This window comes from Equus przewalskii, chromosome 1, assembly GCF_037783145.1.
Source record: "Equus przewalskii isolate Varuska chromosome 1, EquPr2, whole genome shotgun sequence".
Classification (NCBI taxonomy): domain Eukaryota; kingdom Metazoa; phylum Chordata; class Mammalia; order Perissodactyla; family Equidae; genus Equus; species Equus przewalskii.
In genome coordinates this window covers 28,908,510-28,928,785 of record NC_091831.1, presented here as the reverse complement: position 1 = coordinate 28,928,785, position 20,276 = coordinate 28,908,510, and the positions used below count along the sequence as shown (strand labels likewise).

The 20,276-nt window shown below is 58.4% G+C and overlaps 2 protein-coding genes across 16 annotated transcripts in view; one reads left to right on the top strand and one right to left on the bottom strand.

Annotated features, from left to right (window-relative positions):
* Window positions 1-815: 815 nt before the first annotated feature.
* On the top strand, window positions 816-10,910 carry LZTS2 (leucine zipper tumor suppressor 2). Of its 14 annotated transcripts, none has more exons than XM_070558682.1 (6): window positions 817-952; window positions 1,226-1,528; window positions 6,270-6,719; window positions 7,352-7,999; window positions 8,550-8,807; window positions 9,573-10,910. In XM_070558682.1, the coding sequence occupies exons 3-6, from the start codon at window positions 6,312-6,314 to the stop codon at window positions 10,254-10,256; spliced, it is 1,998 nt and encodes a 665-aa protein (XP_070414783.1). In that variant the 5' UTR covers window positions 817-952; window positions 1,226-1,528; window positions 6,270-6,311; the 3' UTR covers window positions 10,257-10,910. The 14 variants fall into 14 exon arrangements, with proteins under 14 accessions (XP_070414753.1, XP_070414705.1, XP_070414795.1 ...); XM_070558663.1 differs by having other exon boundaries at window positions 831-952; window positions 1,226-1,610; XM_070558632.1 differs by having other exon boundaries at window positions 850-952; window positions 7,352-8,014.
* The window catches only part of PDZD7 (PDZ domain containing 7), a 19,164-nt gene continuing 9,641 nt past the window's right edge, over window positions 10,754-20,276 (bottom strand). For both annotated transcript variants that reach the window (XM_070558558.1, XM_070558547.1), the window contains exons 10-18: window positions 19,865-20,062; window positions 18,224-18,274; window positions 17,457-17,632; window positions 14,323-14,414; window positions 14,104-14,195; window positions 13,849-13,920; window positions 12,757-13,341; window positions 12,334-12,434; window positions 10,754-11,921 (exon numbers count right to left, since the gene is read on the bottom strand). In XM_070558558.1, the coding sequence (XP_070414659.1) occupies window positions 11,706-11,921; window positions 12,334-12,434; window positions 12,757-13,341; window positions 13,849-13,920; window positions 14,104-14,195; window positions 14,323-14,414; window positions 17,457-17,632; window positions 18,224-18,274; window positions 19,865-20,062 (1,583 nt within the window). In that variant the 3' untranslated portion in view covers window positions 10,754-11,705. The remainder of the gene's footprint in view (window positions 11,922-12,333; window positions 12,435-12,756; window positions 13,342-13,848; window positions 13,921-14,103; window positions 14,196-14,322; window positions 14,415-17,456; window positions 17,633-18,223; window positions 18,275-19,864; window positions 20,063-20,276) is intronic.

Here is a 20,276-nt window from a genome sequence, read left to right as displayed (position 1 = left end):
CTGGCCAAGCAGGGTCCAGCTGGATCTGCAGCCCTGTCTTCAGATTCAGTGTCAAACTGGGCTGTGCGGGGTCAGCTTTAGTCTTCCAGCAGCTTCTTTAGTTGGGTGGGTTTGAGAAGGGACTAAACTCGCTAGACTCCTGCTGCCCAAGTACCCAGGCTGCAAACATGGCCCAGGTACCTGCAGACATCACAGTCTGTGCCTGCCCACAGGCTGCCTTGAGTGCCATAGAGGGAGGGAGGGAGCCCTAGGTGCCTCCCTGCAATACAGGCCAACTTCCTGTTTGTGCCTGTGGGTGGAACTTTATGAGTCTAAAGGAAACCTGGCCACGCTCCTTGGGGGGCCAGAACTGGCAGGGTTGGTTACCTGGTCAGACACCTACTCCAGGGGAGGGGGAAGCTGCTGGTTTTACCTGGGCAGCCCCAACCTGAGGGGGGTGTGTGTGTGTGTCTCTGGGGGGTCTGTTTTGGTGAAACCCGAGCCTTCTTTGTCTGCTTCCCAGGGGTTTTCCCTGCGTCTAGCGAGTGGGCTTAGAATGGAACAGGTTTGGCTCCCTATAGTGCAGGGGAGGTGGTAGTAAAGCCCTATAGCTGGCTTGGTTAGGGCAGTCAGGTAGCGTAGCTCAGTCACGTGCTGTTCGCCCCTTCCCCAGGTCGAAAACCAAATCCGGTAAACTGTGAAGTCAGTGGCCACAGGGGCAGCCTCAGGCCACCATCGAGCTACTGGTGGGCTTGGTACTGGGTAGGCTGTTGAGGGGGTGCTGGGCAGACCACTCCCCTCCCTGGGTCGGGGGCGCGGCCTCAGCCGCCCCGCCCCGCCAGGCCCGGCCAGGCGGGCGCCCGGAGTCCGGAGCCCGGAGCGGGCTTGAGAGCCGGCGGATCTGCGGCGAGGAGGTGCCCGCGCTGGAGCAAGAGCCGGGCGGGAGCTGGAGCCGGGGCGCAGGTGGCGCTGGGTGAGTGGTGGGGCCGCGGAGGTGCAGGAACTCCCGCCTTTCGCACGTCCCCGTTCCGGAGCGAACTTTCCCGGTCTGGGGAAGCTGGGGGTTGGGGTGAGGAGGGGTGTCCTCACTCTGAGGAGCGCAGGCGAGGAGTCTGAACAGGGAACCGACACAGAAACTCGCACTGACGGGCCCACACAGGCATGCACGCAGCCCCACGCATGCACTTGGGACACACGAACACACGTGCACTTCAGAAAGAACGAACCCAGTGGGTTATCCTTGCAGTTCCTGGAGCAGCACCACTGGCCCGCACGGATCCCCAGCAGACGGGGCGCTCTACTGTCCAGCGTACTTGACAGGGTGGGAGAAAAGGGGCGCCCCAGTGACCGCTGACGGGGGCGGGCCGGGTGGGACATCTCCGGAGGTTCCTGCTTCCCAGCTGCCCTCAGGTGAAGACTAAGACGTAAACAAGCGCCGAGCACGTGATCCACTGGCAGACCAGTGGGCTGTGCCCACCCCACCCCCCGCAGTCCAGGGAGACTTTGGAAGGTTTCGTGCCGGGCTGTATTCCATTCTCCGCCTCGAGAGGTGATAAACCCTCCCCCAGAAATGGGAGCACAACGCCCCCTGGAGTTGGGTAGCGCAGAGGACGGAAGATTGTCGTGCTAGGGTGGGTTTACCTGTGCTCCTCGCCTTCCTTCTCCCCAACACATTCATGGTGCCTTCATCGCTGAAGGTATCGGAGGGGGGGCGGGCACTATTCTTGATGGCAGTGTACAGCAGCCCCCGCCCCATACCTCCAGCCAGGGGAGTCGCTACCTGAGCGTCTAGGGGTCCCCTTCCTACTAGCACTTTTTCTTGCAGAACTGGGAGCTCCTCCCCCCCAGTGTAGGAGCAGAAGGCCCACTCGTGCAAGAGGGGGAGTCCCCCTTCCCCAGAGAATGCATGAGCGTAAACATCCCCTCTACACCAGAGTGGGCCCATCTCCCTCCGGTAGAAGGGAGGATGAACCCCTCCTCCCCCCAGGGAATGAGGGAGTGGGCAGCAGTCCTGGGCCTCCCTCCCCGCCCCACCCCCAACCCCTACACACACGCTGAGTCCAGCTGCTGCCTGAGCTTCTGGGCAGGCTGCCAGAAAGGGGAGGAGGCTGCTGGTGCCCCAAGAGGCTGGGATCAGGGCAAGGCCAGAGGAGGGGTCTCTCCTTGGGAGAGGGGCTCCTTCTATCCTGGTGAGACTGAGGGTCTGGGGTGAGCCTGAGGGTGGCTGGGTTATGTTTCCCTTTCCAGGGAAAAAGAAAGAAAAACAGCCCTTTCCATAGAGCTAAAAATAGAGCTGAGAGCCAGCCAGGGCTGTGGCCTGGAAGGGGGGGATGCTCCTTCCTGGGGCAGAGGAGCTCTGGCAGGCCTTGGTCCTGGGCTAGGTGGGAGCAGGAGGCTGTCCTTGCCCAGGGGTGCAGGCATCGGCTGACCTGACTGGGTCACAGAAACCCCTATGGGAAAGTCCGTGTGGTAGAATGTTTGTGAAATATGTGTATGTGTAAGAAGTTGTCTGTGTGACTGTGAATAAGATTGTCAATGTGTGAAAGATGCTTAGAAGCCTAAGTATATTTAAGATTGTGACTGAGTGGGAAGGACTACGAGTTGTTGTGAAAGCCTGAGCACAACAAGGTCTGTGACACCAAGCATGTCTCTGTGTGTGAGTTGGCCTAGAAGACTATGGAAAGAAGGAACATGGAACCAGGTGATGAATGAGCCCATGTGATTGTGGCTGTGTGAGCCTGAATGTGGGAAAGGTCGTGTGGGTGTTAAGAAGCTTGTGTTGTTTGCGAGGGGGTGAGGATATGTGTGACCCTGGGAAGACAGCGGAATGTTGTCTTCTGTGAGGCTGCTGTAGGTTTGGACTGTAGGTTTGGACCTGCTCACTCCAGGGAGTGATGGGGGCTAGGGGCTGCCTCTCTCCGAGCAATGACCTTTCTCTTAGCAAATGACTCTGGAGGAAGGTTGAGGAGCACAGAGCCACGCCTAGGGCTGGTCTGGTCTCGCGGGGTAGAGGGTACAGTGCTGAGGAGTCGGATAGGGGTCCCTAAGATGGGGGGGGGGGGGTGACTGGGTGTGCTCTCCGGATGGGCCGCCAGGGGGCGCCGCCTCGGCAAATGAAGTGTGCCGCCTCCAACCCGCGCGGGGTGGGGCAGGCACGGCCCGAGCCTCGGCCCCGACCTGTGCTGGCGCGCAGGGCCCGGGCAGCGGGGAGAGTCGGGGGCAGCTGACCCTCGGCCTCCCCCGGTGGACTCCGAAGCCGGAGAGTGTGTCTTGGGGGAGGCTTCGACTAGAGGAGCCGAGGGGGAAGGGCGGTCGCCGCGGCGCCTGGCGCTTTGTGCTCAAACAATGACCAGCTGCCGCTGGCCCCGGGGCCCGGGTAGGGGTAGAGGGTGACCCGCCGCTGCCAATTCCTGAGCCGACCGAGCCCCCAGACACACGACCACCGGGCCTCGGAGGGAGGGATCCTGAGCCCAGCTGTGCAGCCCCTGCGTGCGCCCCGCAGGACACGCGTGACGCGGGGTGCCTGCGCGAGTCCGCGCCCCGGGGGCGGGGACGCCCCTCGGACCCCTCCCCCGCGCTGCGCCGCCCTCTGGGCCCGGCGGGGGTTGGCCCGGGTTGGGGGCGCCGTGGAGGCGGGGCCGGGGCGGCCGGGCGGCTCCGAGTGGCCGCGCGCGGGCTGGAGCCGGGCGGCGCGCCTGTGGAGGGAGCGCTGGGGCGGCCCGGGGCTGAGCATGGAGCAGCGCGGCGGAGGTGAGGGGGCGCCGGGGCTGGGAGGCGACCTGGGGCGCCCCCCACTTCTGCGCGGCGGGGTGCATGGGGAGGCGGCATTCCACGGCTTCCCCCACTGGAAGCGGGGACGAGGGTGGACTCTGGAGGGTGGGTTGGGGCCCCCGGCTTCCTGTCGCGGAAGGGGAACTCGTGACCCCAGACTCGATCCCGCTTGACTGGTCCTTGGAGTTTAGTGAGGGGGAGACTTTCCCCAACTCTTCAGCCCCCGAAGCAGGTCTGCGCGAGCTTGGCCCTGGCCAGACCTGTCTCGGGCCCTGGCTGAACCCAGCCCTCAGCTCCCCCTACCCCCTCAGGGGGGATGTGTGCGCTGTGCCCGAAGGATTGCTCAAGGAGCGCTGGGGAGAGCGAGGGGTTCCCTTCCCACAGCCACAAACGCATTTCTCAAAATGGAGCCTCCACTTGCCCCTCCTTCTCTCTCGGGCTCCAAGAGCGGGAGCCAGGCTGGCCAGGCCTAGCTTTCCAGACGCCTGGCTTTGGCTCCCTGGGTGTCTAGCTCTCAGGGCCCAGCTTTATATCTCTTCTGGGTTTAGGGGCCCCTGGCTGACTGAGTCCGCCTGTCTCCTTGTCTGTCTGACCCTGGGGCCTCTCTGAGTCTTTGTCTCTTGTCTTTTGGTCCCCTGTCTCTCTGAGTCTGTCTGTCTCCTCCTCTTGTTTTCACTTTCTCTGTGCTCACTGAAGTGGGGAAGTGCAGACAGAGGTGCCAACCCCCATTGCCCCCTAAGAAGCCCCTTCCCCACTGTTTTCTTCATGCCCTGGAGTGGCCTGCAAGAAGGCAGAGGAGGGGGTGTTCCATCCACTTCCCTCAGGGCTGGCACTTGTGGGGTGAACTCAGCCCCTGCCAGAGAGGAGCCTCTGATTGCTCGTGGGTACTGCTAACCCCCACCCCCAGCTCCCAGCTCCTCCTGCCTCGGTCTGGACATCTTCCTGGTTCTCAGGGTCTTTTGACTTGAGTGGGGAGGGAGATGGACTCAGTGGAATACAAGCAAGAAAGAAGGCAAGCAGATCAGGCAAAGGATGTCTCTCCTCCCCCACCTCCAGTGAGTGACAGAAACCAGTTGGCCCTGCATGCCACCCAGAACCCACTCTCACCTGTGCTCCTATTCACACACACTCCTCTGTACACACTTGTGCACACTCACTTTCTTATTCACACAGTCACATAAGATACATGTGAGTTTACACATTAAACTCTTGTGTATATGAATGGACATCTGTCCAAACATGTTCTTTCATACAGCACAAATTCACTTACTATATATGCATTTATAACTTCCACATACTTTCTAAGAGTGATCCCTGTTATACACACACACTCTTGTAAGCTACGCACATATGAATTCACACATTTACTCATGTAGATGAATGTACTGATAGATGTAGCCAACATATTTATATACTCACACATTCATGATGTTTTCGTATACACACACAGTTCACATTTTCACGCTCCTGTGCACACAGTCTCACACACACAAACAAGTACATGCACACACTCCTGCTCCTACGCAATTCTCTGTCCACTTCTTGGCCCCCGCTCTGCGTGATGACTTCAGCAGATGCCTGAGCCCTGGTCTTCGGCCTCAGGACTGGGGAGGGAGTTCCGGGTGGAGGCTGGCTGTCCCCTTCCAGGAAGGAGCAGGCCTGGGAGGCGGAGCCCTCTTCCCTGAGCTCCAGGGAAGTGAGATCTTGGAGCAGCTGCCAGAGGTGATGGTGGGGCTTCTGTCCTCATCCCCTCGGGGTGACTCTGGAGAACATCTAAAGCTGGAAGTTGTCATAGAGGTTGGCACTGGGCCTGTGTAGGTTCCTTTAGGCCCAACCGATTGGGTGTGGTGAGGCTAGCCGTTGTCATGGAAATAAGCATATGTCTGCGTCCACCTCTGGCAGGCAGGAGACCCCAGAGGGCACCTGTGGGCTCCCTAAGAGCTCTGGGTTTCTTGTTTGGCCGGCTCCACCCTTGCCGCCTCTCTGTCTGGGAGAAACTGAGGCCCAGCTGGGGGAGGCTGGGCACTGCCTGGCCTTGGCTCTTTGTTCCCTAATTACCATCTGAGTTGCTGGCTGCGTCCCTGAGGTTGCCGCTGCCCAAACTGCCCTCTAATGAGGCCACCTGTCCCAGGGGACCAAGGACCTGTGTGGGAGCTGGTACAGAGGGCTCCCTCCCTAACTGGAGTCCTAGCCTCTGTGGGGGATGCAGGTCTGGACTGGGGCCTGGGCCTCTGCTGCCAAGGGCCCTGCATAACTACCAGGCCTCCCATCCCCTTGCCATCCCTGCCCGGAGACTCAGTCCTCAGCCCTGTTCAGCCCAGAGTTAGCAGTGGTCTTGGCCCAGGGAGAACTGAGGTTTGTGCCAGTGCTTGGAGAGGGAGCCTTGGGGGCATGAGGGCTTGTTACCGATATCAGGGGGCTGTTTGACCTGGGACAAGAGGTCAGGAGAGGGACTCAGGGTCTTGAATAGGGAGTGAGCTCAAGGTGGAAGGACTCTGACACCACTGCCCTGCTCACAGGTTCCCCTGGAGGCCCTTGGCCAGGCCTGAGCCTCTGCCACCATGGCCATTGTGCAGACTCTGCCACTGCCACTGGAGCCTGCTCCTGAGGCTGCCACGGCCCCACAAGCTCCAGCCATGGGCAGCGTGAGCAGCCTCATCTCAGGCCGGCCCTGCCCTGGAGGGCCAGCTCCTCCCCGCCACCATGGCCCCCCTGGGCCCACCTTCTTCCGCCAGCAGGATGGGCTGCTGCGGGGTGGCTACGAGGCACAGGAGCCACTGTGCCCAGCTGTGCCCCCCAGGAAGGCTGTCCCTGGCACCAGCTTTACCTACATCAACGAGGACTTCCGGACAGAGTCACCCCCCAGCCCAAGCAGTGACATTGAGGATGCCCGAGAGCAGCGGGCACGCAATGCCCATCTCCGCGGACCCCCACCGAAGCTCATCCCTGTCTCCGGGAAGCTGGAGAAGGTGAGGACCAGCGCTTCCTTTGGGGCCTGGGTGGAATCAGGAGCCCCCTGGAGAAGCTGGAATTTGGAGGCCAATTTAGAGGAAAACATGTGGGCCCCAGAATCATCAGACCTGGGTTCTAATCCCAGCTCTGCCTCGTTCTGGCTGTACGGCCTCAGTAAAGTCACTTAACCTGTCTGAGCCAAAGTTTCTGTATGTGTGAAATGGAGGTAATAGGTCAGATCTCATAGGATTGCTGTGAGAATTAAATCAAATAATGTATGTAAGTGTTTAGCCTAGTGCCTGGCCCATAATATGTACTCAATAAATGTTAGCTGCTTAAGTTACTGTTACGGTACAACCATGGTGTGTTTGACCTTGAGCGAGGCCTTTAACTTTGCTGAGCCTCCAGTTGCTCACCTGTAGTATGGGGATAGTGATAACGTTTTGCTGGTTTGGCTGCTGTAATCATTAGAGATGAACCTTTTAAATTGCTTGACGCAAGGCTGATGCTTAGGAGGCCCTCAGCCAGTGGTAGCAATTGTTATTAATATTTGGGGATTAGGGACCCTGCATGGGAGGGCAGGGAATGTGATAAGGACTTTGAAAGGTTGGGCAGCTCATCCCCAGTGTCACATGGCACCTCATTTCAGAACATGGAGAAAATCCTGATTCGCCCAACAGCCTTCAAGCCAGTACTGCCCAAGCCTCGAGGGGCACCGTCCCTACCTAGCTTCCTGGGTCCTCGGGCCGCCGGACTGTCTGGGAGCCAGGGAAGCCTAACACAGCTGTTTGGGGGCCCTGCCTCCTCTTCCTCTTCCTCCTCCTCCTCGGCTGCCGACAAACCCCTGGCACTGAGTGGCTGGGCCAGTGGCTGCCCATCGGGGACGCTGTCTGACTCTGGCCGAAACTCATTGTCCAGCCTGCCCACTTACAGCACCGGGGGTGCTGAGCCGGCCACCAACTCCCCAGGCAGCCACCTGCCCTCCCACGGCCCTGGGCGGGGGGCACTGCCTGGGCCAGCCCGAGGGGCCCCTACTGGGCCCTCCCACTCGGACAGTGGCCGCTCTTCCTCTAGCAAGAGCACAGGCTCCCTGGGGGGCCGTGTGGCTGGGGGGCTCTTGGGCAGCGGTCCCCGGGGCTCCCCTGACAGTAGCTCCTGTGGGGAGCGCTCCCCACCCCCACCGCCGCCCCCACCACCCCCTTCGGACGAGGCCCTGCTGCACTGTGTCCTGGAAGGAAAGCTCCGTGACCGTGAGGCAGAGCTGCAGCAGCTGCGGGACAGTCTGGACGAGAGTGAGGTGACCGTGTGTCAGGTGTGATCAGCGGCAGTAGTGGGGGTGGCCTTGCAGGACATCCGGAGGCACTGGGGGTCCAAGGAGCATTTCCGTGTGTGCTGGGGGGCAGGGGTTGGGCAGTGGCTGTTGTGGCCCCATCCCCACCCCAACTGTCTGGCTTAACCTGTAGAGGGGTGAGGATTCAAACCCAGCCCCGGACTGGAGCAAGTTACATAATTGTACTGAGCCTCAGTTTCCTCATCTATAAATGGGGATGTTTCTGGCCTCATAGAGATTACAAGGATTAAGTAAGGCGAAGAGTGTAAAGTGCCTAGAATATGCCTGGGACCTAGGAAGTGCTACCTCAGTGCTTGCTATTACTGTTGTTGTTTCTGTTATCATAAAAGTAGCAGTTATTATTGTTATTATAATTATTATCATTGTTAATGGAACCTGCCCTCCCTGAGCCCAGGCCACTGGGCAACCAGAGCATTCGGTGCTTAGGGCGTTGGGGTGGCCGGGGCTCAAGGTTTGGAGGAGCTGCCAGGACCCAGGTCTGCCTTCTTGCCCACAGGGCTACGAGGACCGGCAGCGGCACTGGCAGAGAGAGCGCGAGGCCCTGCGCGAGGACGGCACGGCCCAGGCACAGCGAGCACAGCGGGCCCAGCAGCTGCTGCAGCTGCAGGTGTTCCAGCTGCAGCAGGAGAAGCGGCAGCTGCAGGATGACTTTGCGCAGCTGCTGCAGGAACGAGAGCAGCTGGAGCGGCGCTGCGCCACCTTTGAGCGGGAGCAGCGGGAGCTCGGGCCACGGCTGGAGGAGACCAAGTGGGAGGTGGGCCAGACCCAGAGGGGCAGGGAGTGGGGCCCTATGGAACAAGCCTTGGAAAGGGGGGCCCAGCCACACACCCTCTGCCTGCCACCTCCAGAGGGCCTCCCCTTCCTCACCTCTGTGAGACGAGGACCCCTCTCCGATTTCCCTCTCTGGGGGGCGGTTTCCTTGGGCCTCCATGTTAGCTCTCCTCACTGGTCTGGTCTAGTGCCCACGTAGCCAGTAGCATTCCCATCCACTGCCTTCTAGCCAATAATAAGAGTAAGAATGTAGTGCTTGCTATGCGCCAGGCACTGTTCTAAGCATGTTACATAGAGTGTATCATTTAATCCTCATAACAGCCCTATGAGATGGGTACTGTTAACATCCCCGTTTTAGAGATGAGGAAACTGAGGCCCAGAACTCCTGGAGCCCCACATCACACCTACTCAGTGGCAGAGCTGAGCCTTGAACCCAGGCATTCTGGCTCTGATGTCTGTGCTTTTAACCAACACACTGTAATGCCTCTCAACTGGGCACTGCCCTCAGTTGCTCCCACTCCCACAAAATCTGCCACCCCCTAGTCTCCAGGCCTCTGCCGTGCTTCATGGTGGTTTTAAGACACCCAGTATGACTTTGGATATGTCACTAGGCTCGCCTCAGTGTCTTCATCTGTAAAATGGGTATAATGATCAAACCTCCTCTCCCCAGATGCCCAGCATGATGTCAGGACCTCACCCCCTGTGAGAACTCTTCTCACCATCCTTCCCGGCTCCCTCCCACCCCCAGGTGTGCCAGAAGTCAGGCGAGATCTCCCTGCTGAAGCAGCAACTGAAGGAGTCTCAGGCAGAGCTGGTGCAGAAGGGCAGTGAGCTGGTGGCCCTGCGGGTGGCGCTGCGGGAGGCCCGGGCGGCACTGCGGGTCAGTGAGGGCCGGGCACGGGGCCTCCAGGAGGCAGCCCGAGCTCGGGAGCTGGAGCTGGAGGCCTGTTCCCAGGAGCTACAACGGCACCGCCAGGAGGCTGAGCGGCTACGGGAGAAAGCTGGGCAGTTGGACACCGAGGCGGCCGGCCTCCGGGAACCCCCTGTGCCACCTGCCATGGCTGACCCATTCCTCCTGGCTGAGAGCGATGAGGCCAAGGCGCAGAGGGCAGCAGCCGGGGTGGGGGGCAGCCTGCGGGCCCAGGTGGAACGGCTGCGGGCAGAGCTACAGCGGGAGCGGCGGCGGGGCGAGGAGCAGCGGGACAGCTTCGAGGGGGAGCGGCTGGCCTGGCAGGCAGAGAAGGAGCAGGTGATCCGCTACCAGAAGCAGCTGCAGCACAACTATATCCAGATGTACCGGCGAAACCGGCAGCTGGAGCAGGAGCTGCAGCAGCTCAGCCTGGAGCTGGAGGCCCGGGAGCTCGCTGACCTGGGCCTGGCCGAGCCAGCCCCCTGCATCTGCCTGGAAGAGATCACCGCCACCGAAATCTAGGGCCCTTGGCATCCCAGCTCTGCCAGGAGCTCTGCTGAGGGGGGCAGTAGCCTCAGGTGCACTGAGGGCCCCAGAGCCACTTGTCCCCTGGGATTCAGGCCTCAGGGCCTCTGCCAGGAACTCAGGGTTGCCCTATGACTTGGATGAGCAACATCAGACTCCTTGAAGGTCCCTGTGTTCACCGTCACGCAGAGTCATAACTCACTCAACCCATTTCACTCCCCAACTGCTGCCAGTGCCACTCTGCTAACCCATGCACCCCAGACACTCGCCAGCCCTCCCAGCCAGGGGGGTACAAAGAGAAAGGGGCTCCCTCATCTCCACATTCTCCCCCACCCCAAAGCCAGAGAGAGCCAGACAGCGCCAGCTGCTCCAGATGTGCCTGCCCCCACCCTCCCCATGTTGAGGGCCAGGGCTGGGACTGAGGTCTGATCCCCAGGTTCCAGCTCTGCAGCCTCTCTCCTGGGGTGAGGGGGCTGTAGTCAGACCAAAGGAAGAACTCAGAAATGTTTTGTTTATTTGTGTTTGTGACCAAGTGGCCCCTCCCCACACCCAGATTTATGGCCTCGTTTTCACTTGTATATTTTTCACACTGTAAATTTCTTGTACAAACCCAAAGAAAAAATTAAAAAAAAATTTGTTTTTAAAAAAGGATTGAGTGTGCTGGATTAAGATTACAGGAACTTGTTAGACCCCCACTCCCTCTTTATTTGCTCTCTATTCCCCTACCCCTCATAGAGGTCTTAGGGGGAGAAAGGGTGATGGGGGAAGGATAAATCCAGTAGAAAGTCAGGTCCTAGTAGACCACAACATGAAACGGTCTCTCTGGGTTTGAGAAACTAGGAAGGACTTCCATCTTGTCCCTTGCAGAGAACACTGCTTGGGCCTAGGGGATGGATGGATGCAGTGACCCCTTGAGGGCCCTGTCTGAGAGCCCATGACCCTTAGTGCTTGGGGGCATCATGAGAAAGTGCCCACCAGTCCCAAGCTCCAGACCTTGGGTTTCTCAACCCCCTTCCTATCTTGGGAGGTTGGGGACAGTGAGTGGGTGACACAGGCTGCCCAGTGGCACCTTGTCCTTGACACCAAGTTTATCGAAAGAGCAGAGCCTTAATGACAACTGTGGAGGGAAGAAGGGAAATCTGAGCCACCAGTGTGCAGCTTTGGGAGTAGGCAAGGCGAGCAGGAGTGGGAGGGCCCCAAGCTCTGAGGAGGTAGGTGGGGTCTGAAGACAGGAGGTGGCTCCGTGGGAGGATGTGCGGTCGTGGGATAGGTGAGGAGAGTGGGGTTAGTATCAGGAGTCTGGAGGGTTGGAGAGAGAACGAGGCTGAGGGTCAGCTGGAGGAGCCTGGCATCGGGGGCGGGGAGAGGGGTCTGGCTCTTGGTGGGAAGGGCATTAATGAGAGGTTCTGGGAGTGAGTGGAAAGGAACTGGAAAACCATCAAGGGGTCAGCGAGCAGGGGAATGGTCTGCAGGAAGGTGCTGATCAGTGAGGGCAGATGAGTCAGAGGGTAAGGGTAGTGGGCCAGGCCCAGGGACCCTGACCACAAGCTCCATGGGTTCCCGAGCTTTGTTTCGATAAGCCCGGCGGATGGTGTCCACTGCTCGCTGGTGGGTCACCTGCTCCAGGCTCTCTCCATCCACTGCCACAAGCTCGAAGCCAGCCTGGGGTGGGGGTGAGAGAATCACAGCCCTCCCTCCTCAGGTCACCCCCACCCTACCACCCAACCTCTCACCTCCACCAGCTAGGACACTCCTCCCCATCTGGGTGGAGGGGATGGACAATGGGACTTTTGTGCCTGGAGCTGTTGGGGGCAGGGTGGGGTGCAGACAATGGCCCTTTGTCCCTTGGGGCTAGGGGTGGAACAGGATGGGCCGCCCTCAGGCCCAGGCTGGCATGAGGGGACAGATTTTTTTCTAGGCCTGCTCATCCCACAGGCCTGACCCCCCTGCCCCCAAGCCTCCTCCCACGACCTGGCCTAAGCAAGTCTGGCTGGAAGATGAGCGTGTGCCAGCCCCGCCCCTGCTAGAATTCAACTCCGGGCCTAGGGAGTGGGCCTGGTTGTTCTTCACCCACCTGAAGGGCCCCACTGAGGAAGGCGGCCCCCCCGGGGAAGATCTTTTCTATCTTCACCATGGGTTGCACCTTGGACTCAATGCCCCCAGAAATGCTGATGCCTAGTGAGAGTGAGAAACATGGGGTGACAGTGCAGCCACACCCCCAAAACCCAGAACTTCCAGGAGAAACCCAGGACCCCATCCCCACATCCATGGCCCCCAACTTCTCCCAAACCCCCAGATTCTGTTACTACTCAATCCTCAAGTCACTCCAAAATCTTCTAGGTCTCATCCCCCCCAAATGTGGACCCTCCCAACCATACCCCAATACCCAGATTCTTTTGCTAGGCCCAGGTGCCCTAGTCATACCCTCAAACCAAGCCCACCAACCTCAGCCAAACCCAAGAACCCCCCTGCCGGGCCCAGTCACAGCCAGACTCACCCAAGGACTGCTTCATCTTGGACAGCGTGACCGTCCTCAGCTCCCCACTAGGGGCCTTCATGGCTGCCTGCTCGGCTGTCCCACCAGTTCCATTCTCGGAGAGCCTTTGACTGCCCCCTACCTTGGTTGCCTGCCCATCCAGAGGTCGTGGAAGAGGGGGCCTGGCCTTCCGAGGCTTGTGGTAGCGCCCGTTGGCTGTGCTGGGGGCAGGGATAGGTGCCGGGGATGGGGAACGCCTGCGTCCCGGGGACTTGCCTCGGCCCCAGCTGTGGCTGCGGCTGCGGCTCTGGGCCAGGCCCTGGCTCTGGCTCTGACGAGGGTCCTCTCGGGTCAGGGGTTCTGTTAGCAGCCAGTTAGGCCTCGGGGGCCGGGGAGCCACAGCTGGTGGCTGTGGTGGGGGTGTGCAGGCGCCTCGGCGTGGGGCGAAGGCATCTACTGGCACGTCTTGGAGAGGGGGGATTCCTTTATGAGGGTGGCGGGGGTCAGAGGCACTCAGGGAGACCTGGAGGCCCCCCAGCCGCTCCCCATCGCCTTCATCCTCCGAGAAGCCATTCACAGGCAGCAGGTAGAAGCCTCCACGGCTGTCTGGGGAAGAGGGCCGAGGTCAGAATGCCCAGGCCACCTTGCCAGGCCCCAGTCCTTGCCTTCGGTGGTGTAGGGTCTATAGACCCAGGCCTGGGGTTGCTCAGGCCCTATGGCAGTGCTCCCCACAATGAGGGACGCTGCCTGGGTTCTATTGTAATGGTATTTTAATACTTTCTACGCTAATAGTTACAGTTTTATTTTAATATGTCTAAGAAAAAACATGACTTGCACACCAAACTGGTAATTTCTCAGAGATTACTGCATAGAATGAGACTAGATTTAACAAGTGAGTGAGTTTAAAATCAATTATCAAGTAAATAATAGTATAGGCAGTGAGTGGATGTGATAAAAATGGTCCAGGTGGACAAAGGATTTCCTTCAGGGAACCACACGTACTTCTGAAGCCAGGACTCTCCACGTGCATGGGACAAGGACAGAAGGCCCGTTCTCCCTTCCCCAATCCCCCAGAAGTGTGACCTCTCCCTGAGTTCTGGGACTCTGACTGACCAGGCACAGGGGTGATGAGGTGACGCTTGGGCGGTGTGTCCTGCCGGGCTGGTCGCAAGGCAGGAGGCCGTACTAGTTGGAGAGAAGAACAGGTCAGAGGCAGGGCCCCCCTGCCAGGCCCCCTGATGGACACAGCAGAAGGGGCGCAGGCAATCTCTGCCTCGCTCTCCACTGGGAGACCCCACCCCCATCCCCAGCTGGGGCTCAGTATCCACAAGTTCTGCCCCGACCTCCCCCGCCCCCCCTACTGCTGACCTGCCCGGCTCCTGAGGGCCTCAAAAGCCTCCAGCTCCACCGGCATCACCATGCTGTCGAAGCGGCCCAGGTCCGTGGGGGCCACCACACTCCTGGGGGAGGGCAAGAGTTGGGGGGTGGGCAAGGGCTCAGTGCTAGGGGTGCCGAGAGGAGCTTCAGCCCTGGGGAGGTTGGGGGAGGTATCAGGGGTCCTCTCCCTGCCCACAACCCTGGCCCCACCTGATGTCCCTCAGCAGCAGCAGCTTCGCAGGCCTGTCCAGAATGGCCAGCAGGGGCCTCACCAGGTCCTCCACACCGCCCTCGTGCACATACTGCAGAGAGAGGCACCACGGGTCAGACAGCAGCAGGGACTGCCAGAGCAGGGCTTGGGGGAATGCCTGGGCAGGCAGGGGCTCCCTCCATTTAGGAAAGGTTCTCCCCATCCCCAGGCTGTCCACAGGATTGTCACGGTGACTAGGTGGGAGCCTGCAATAGTAATAACAGATCTGTAACAGCAAGAACAGCTTTGGGACAGGCACCTTTCTAAGCCTTTTACACATGGTCTCTTATTTAGCAACCACCCTGAGAGATGGTGTTAGCTATTCCCATTTTATAGATGAGGAAACTGAGGCTCAGAGAGAAGGACTTTGCCCAAGGCCACACAGATAAGGCCATGCAAACAGGGATTGGAACCTGAGAAGTCTGGCTCTTGCCTGCTCTGGTACCGGAAAAGGATATGCAGGGAGTGGACTCTCCTCCCTACCCCCACCTCCAGGCAGAAGGAAGGAATTTGAGCCAAACACTAGGCTGTGCGCCTGGCTGTTCCACCATGTTGTCTGCACACACACCTACAAATTAGACTTTGTTCAGGGCTGGAAGGGGGACCTTGGGGAAGGGATGGCCCCACAGAAAGCTTCCCCAGTCAGTACCCTGGGGGTGGAGGCCCTTCTGCCTGACACTGCCCGGATGCCACCAGCCCCGCCTTACCCCACCAACGCAAACTGGCAAACTGGCAAACTGGCAAACTGCGAGCCACCCTACTTGCACAGCACACTGCCCCATGGTGGCGAGAAGGAGACATGTACTGATTCAGGGAGACAGAATCTGGTAGGGCATAGACAGAAATAGCATGCCCTGGTGATCAGAATGGGACATTCATAAATATCAAGATATAAATAAATATAAACCGTGTGTGTGGCCCTAAACCACACACAAAGTTACAGGGACTTCCACATTCACAAATCAACAATGCACCCCCTTTTGTCTGGAGAGATACACACAATTGCACAGAACCAGCCACATATGTGCACACACATCAAGTCCACAAACATGCATTCACCGCCTACTAAATGCCAGGCCCTGTACTGGGCAGCGAGAGCACAACGACAAAAACTCTGTTCCAGCGCCTCAGGAGCTCAGTCTAGTGGGGACAAGAATGAGCCACATACACCAATGAACTATAAACTACTGGCAACGAGACAGAAGGAGTCTCAGAGGAGGGTAGAAGATCAGAGTAGGCTTCATGGAGGCAGTGACATTTACACTGACTCTTAAGGAGGGAACAGCATGAAAATTAGGAGGAAAGTGCTCCAGGATGATGTGGAATAATGGGTAGAAGGAAGTTTAACTTGACCGTGGGGTACATGAAGGGCATCCGTGAAGACTGCGCAGGTGGTGACTACAACGTGAATCGTGCAATTCATAACCTGTGGAACCCTCTGCGGTGACCAGGGGAAGATGATGATGTGGAGATATGGTTACTGTGGGGAAGCTGAGGTTAGTGGGCTGGGGAGTCAGATCAGGGAGGGCCTTGAATATAAAGATAAGGAACTTGTACTCCACTGTATTCTGCCAAAGATAAGAGGTCGCAAGGGGGCTTGGGGAGTATAAAGTGCTCAGAGACTGGTTTATAGTGCCTGGTCTGGTGGCTGTGGAGAGATGGCTCAGAGGAGGAGGGAGAAGGGAGGCTGGGGTTGGGGGCCAAACATCCGAATCAGTAGGGGAGCTTTATTAATCATTTCGGCCAGGGTTCCACTCCAGAGGGTCTGATTTCTTGGTGTGGGTGGGCTCGAGTCAGGTTTGCGTGGTACGCAGAGCTCCCCAGGTGCTATGGAGGCACAGCGGGAGGCGGTCCTGGGTTGCGCAGGGTGGGAGGAGCCGAGAGATGAGGAAAAAGAAGCCCACCAAAGAAGCAGGCACAGAGCCCCACCTAGTGGTCAGAGTTCGGAGTTGCAGACTCACGCAAGTCCCCTACTCAGCGCTCAGAGCTGAGTGGGCTCCTGAGGTTAGCCCAAAGCCCCTTAGCTGACCCCCAACATGCACCTCTATCTGCAGCTCTGCTGTAAACCAGGCCTGGGTAAAGGGATGCAGGAATTACCGCGCCTCAGTCTCCAAGTAACACACACATGCCTTAGCCAGACATGTTCACACACACACATATAATCATAGTTAAGGCGACGCAAACCCACGTACGCACACATCACACAGACGTACAACACAGCCCTCCCTGACCAAGGTGAGGGAGTGCAGGAACCACAAATGATTTCCTGAAACTCCTCAGCTTGCCCCAGCCCACAGGCTCACGTGTGCACTGACACGGATTCATCACAGGAAACCTGCGGGTTCTCGAGACAGAGGGATGGCAGAGGGCCTTCCCGTCCTCCTAGAGGGGGTGACCTGTGCCTCCCGCAGCCTCCCCCACATTCAGACTACAAAGACTCCCTCAAATCTAACCTCCATCCCCCCCAGGACCCTCTGGTTTGTTTGAAGCGGAAGAGAACAGAGAACAGTGTAGGTGTTGGGGGAGGCTTGGGGTGTGGGCGGGGACAAAAGATTACTTACTTGAGTAACAGAGGAGGGCACCTGGCATGAGGCAGGGCCTGTTGGCTGCCCCAGGAGCAGATGGAGGCACGGGGCAGGGGGAGGTTGGGGTTTAAAGAACAGAGGCAGGGGACTGCAGGGATTCACATCCCCCTCCTCATAGCCTGTCTGGCTTCCTCTCTCCTCAGCTTAAATATCACCTCCTCAAGGAGGCCCTCCAAGACCACACCATCTAATTTGTATCTCTTGGGTTATTCACTCACGTTCTTTTCTTTCACCACACTTCACATAATTTGTCGCTATGGGTGTTTAGGTTCTAGATATTGTCTATCTCCTCTTCTTGGCTGTGAGGTCAGCATGTGTGTATGTGTGTGTGTACATGTGACAGGGATGACTTCTGCTTTTACTGACCACTGGCCCCACAGCGTCGAGATAGTGTGTCAAGATACTGGCCTCACACCCAGATACTGGTCAGCACACAGTGGACTGAACAAATGAGGGGCTGGGTGACTGAGTGACCATGTGCTGGGGATGGGGGCAGGCTGGAGACTCACCCGGGAGCAGTGGCGGGTGACTGCCAGCACCTCGTCGTCAGTCAGCAGCCTCCGGGCCAGGTCCTGAATAAGGGGCCGTCGGCTCTCCCAGGCCTGCACCTGCTCATCCACATTGGGCAGCTGGCTGGAGGGGCTCCCAGACCTGGCAGAGAGCAGGGTCCGGCCCCTCTCCCGGTCTGCAGGGCAGCAGCAAGCGGTATGATGAAGGACCCAGGAGCCATCAGGGGAGGAGGCAGGGGCTTCCCTCAGTGGGGGTCAGAACTGAACAGCTGAGAGGCCCAGGTGCCCCCAACAGAATCCCAGCCCAGATGCTACACACCAGGGTCTCCCATAGCAATCTGCCCACCAACGGAGCTCCACTCCAGGCCCCTCAGCCCCCCAACACAGACCCCTGTACCAATCTGTTCCTTAATGGTGTCCCAGCCCAGTGCCCCCTGGACCCCCTGAACACGCACCATCATACAGTCTGTTCCCCATTGGGGTTCTAGCACAGGCTCCCTCATCTCTTCAAACCTGGTCTTTGGGAGTCCCAATTCAAGCTCCCCAGTCCTCAAAAATGCACCCCAATATCTGTCTGCAACCCTATCTTTCCTGGTAAGCTTAGTCCAGTTATTTGAGCTGCTGCCAATGTGTGCCTCTCTATCCACCTGATCCCCCATGCTTGACCCCAAATGATTTTAGCCCAACGCCCCTGAGCTGCCCCCTACGTGCACCCCATCTGCAGCTCTGCTGTCAGCCAGGCCTTGGTAGAGGGATGCATGAATTACCGCGTCTCAGTCTCCAGGTGACAAACTTCTGTACGGGCCCCACTCCCCCTGCTGTGAAGAAGAAAGAGGCTCAGTTGAGGCCCTGGTCCCCAATCTGAAAATGGGGGTTGGGGAGCTCAGGACTGGCTGGATCATTGGCTGGAATGGAGAGTTCAGGCTAGAAGGAGGTGGGACGGAGAGGCAAGAGGCCAGGCCACGAGAGTCTTGAAGGCCATGCTCAAGGTAGGAGCTTCATTCATAGGCAAAGGGGAGCTAGTGAAAGTTTGGATCAAGAGAGGGTGCAGTCTGAGCTCTGCTTATGGAGATTCATTTGGAAGCAAATGTACAGAGAGAAAAACCCCAAGGACAAAGCTTGGGGGAACACCTACCTTCAGGGGACAGAGAGAAAAAGGGGAGCCTTTGAAGGAGAGAGAGGAGTGCCCAGAGAGGTGGGAGGAGAACCAGGAGAGAGCAGGCCCGGGGCTGTGGAAAGAGAGATGGGTTGAGGGAGGGGGGTGGCTGGCCTAATTTGGAGGGATTGTCTCTCCCATGGGACTGTCACCTTAGACCCCCAGGAGGGGCATGGCCCAGCTCCTCATCCTCTGGTTGTTTTTACCTACCCAACATCCCTTCTCCCTTCTAGAAAGAGCACCCTGATTTCACCTGGGGCCCCCCCATTCTCAGTGCCTGTACTCGAGGGTGGGCACGTGACCCAGGCTGGCCAGGAGAGCACCTCTCTCCCCCACCCCACAGCGATTGGTTGACCACATGATCCCAGCTGGGCCAGTGAGAGCCTGGGACTTCAGCAGGAACTACTTAAGAAGCTCTCTTGTCCGCGGGTTGCTAAGCGACAGTGGCCATCTTACTCTCAGTGGGCAAAGCCTGCATGATAATGAAGCCGACCCAGGGGAAAGTGGAACCAAAAGATGAAGGGGGCAGAAGTCTGATTGTTTAAACCTGGAGACCCAGCTTACATTAGTGGCCGAGTCAAGAAGTGCTTTTTAAAGCCAGTTGGAGTTGAGTTTCTGTCACAGGCAACCCCATTAACCCAGCCACTCTTAGTCCAGTCTCTGAACCTCACTTGAGAGATGAGAGGCCCTCTGTGAGGGTCCTTGAGAAGCCCCTGACATGAGTGAAGCCTGCCTAGGCCCTTCTGCCTGGGCCCTGATCTAGAAGTGGCCTTACTCAAGGATGGTTCCAGAAATGGGTAGGGACTGTGGAATTCTGGCCAAGGGAAGTGAAGCCAAATACTCTATCTAGGAAAGGAGTACACTCCCCTGGTCAGCACCAAGAGCACAGGGATCTGACCCAAGCTCTTCCACTTCCTTCTATGCTCTGACTCTATCAGTTTTTCCTTCTGTAAAATGGGGAGATGAGGCAGGATAACAATGATCACTACATTTTCTGAGCACTTTGTGTGTGCCAGGCAACATACACTAATGCCCTCCCTCGTGTCTAATTTACATACACTAATTCACTTATTCTTTGCTGTCCCTAAAGAAATAGGTGTTACTCCCTTTTACTCATGAGGAAACCGAGGCCCGCAGGGGTGGAGTCTGATTCACAGCCAGTAAGAGGCAGCGGGGGATTTCAACCCAGAGCTGCTGGGTGCCAGAGCGGACTTCCCCTCTTTCCTCCCCAGCCGATCCGCCCAGCACTTACCTTTCTCCGTGTCCAGGCGAGAGTGGGGCTTGGCTGGGCTCCCTCTGTCCAGAGTCCAGGCCTCTCTGCGCCCGTCCCCTGCCAGCCGCCCGTGCCACCCTCCCTTGAAGAAGAGGTTCATCAGCGTCTTGGAGCGCTGCAGGGCCCCCTTCTCCCCAGGGGACCCCGACTTCTCCTTCTTCCGCTGCTTCTTCTCCTCTGCAGACACGAGGGAGCACCCAGGGGGCTGGAGGGTGGGCAGAAGGGAAGGCCGAGGGGCAGGGGTGTGGGGAGGGGCAGAGAGAAGGGAGAGTAGGGGGCAGACAGGATCTGCAGCCATGTGGGGAGGTGGGGATGGGGTGGGGGTAGGGTTCCTCCTCCAACTTTCCATCCCTCCCTCACCCCATAGCTACAGCTATGTGAGGAATCTCCT

What these genes read in the sequence shown, in the direction of transcription:
- LZTS2 (XM_070558604.1), top strand. Translation starts at nt 6,312, where the DNA reads ATGGCCATTGTGCAGACTCTGCCACTGCCACTGGAGCCTGCTCCTGAG. An exon ending in TCTCCGGGAAGCTGGAGAAG is followed by an intron (nt 6,720 to 7,351) that starts GTGAGGACCAGC and finishes ACCTCATTTCAG; the next exon opens with AACATGGAGAAAATCCTGAT. An exon ending in TGGAGGAGACCAAGTGGGAG is followed by an intron (nt 8,808 to 9,572) that starts GTGGGCCAGACC and finishes TCCCACCCCCAG; the next exon opens with GTGTGCCAGAAGTCAGGCGA.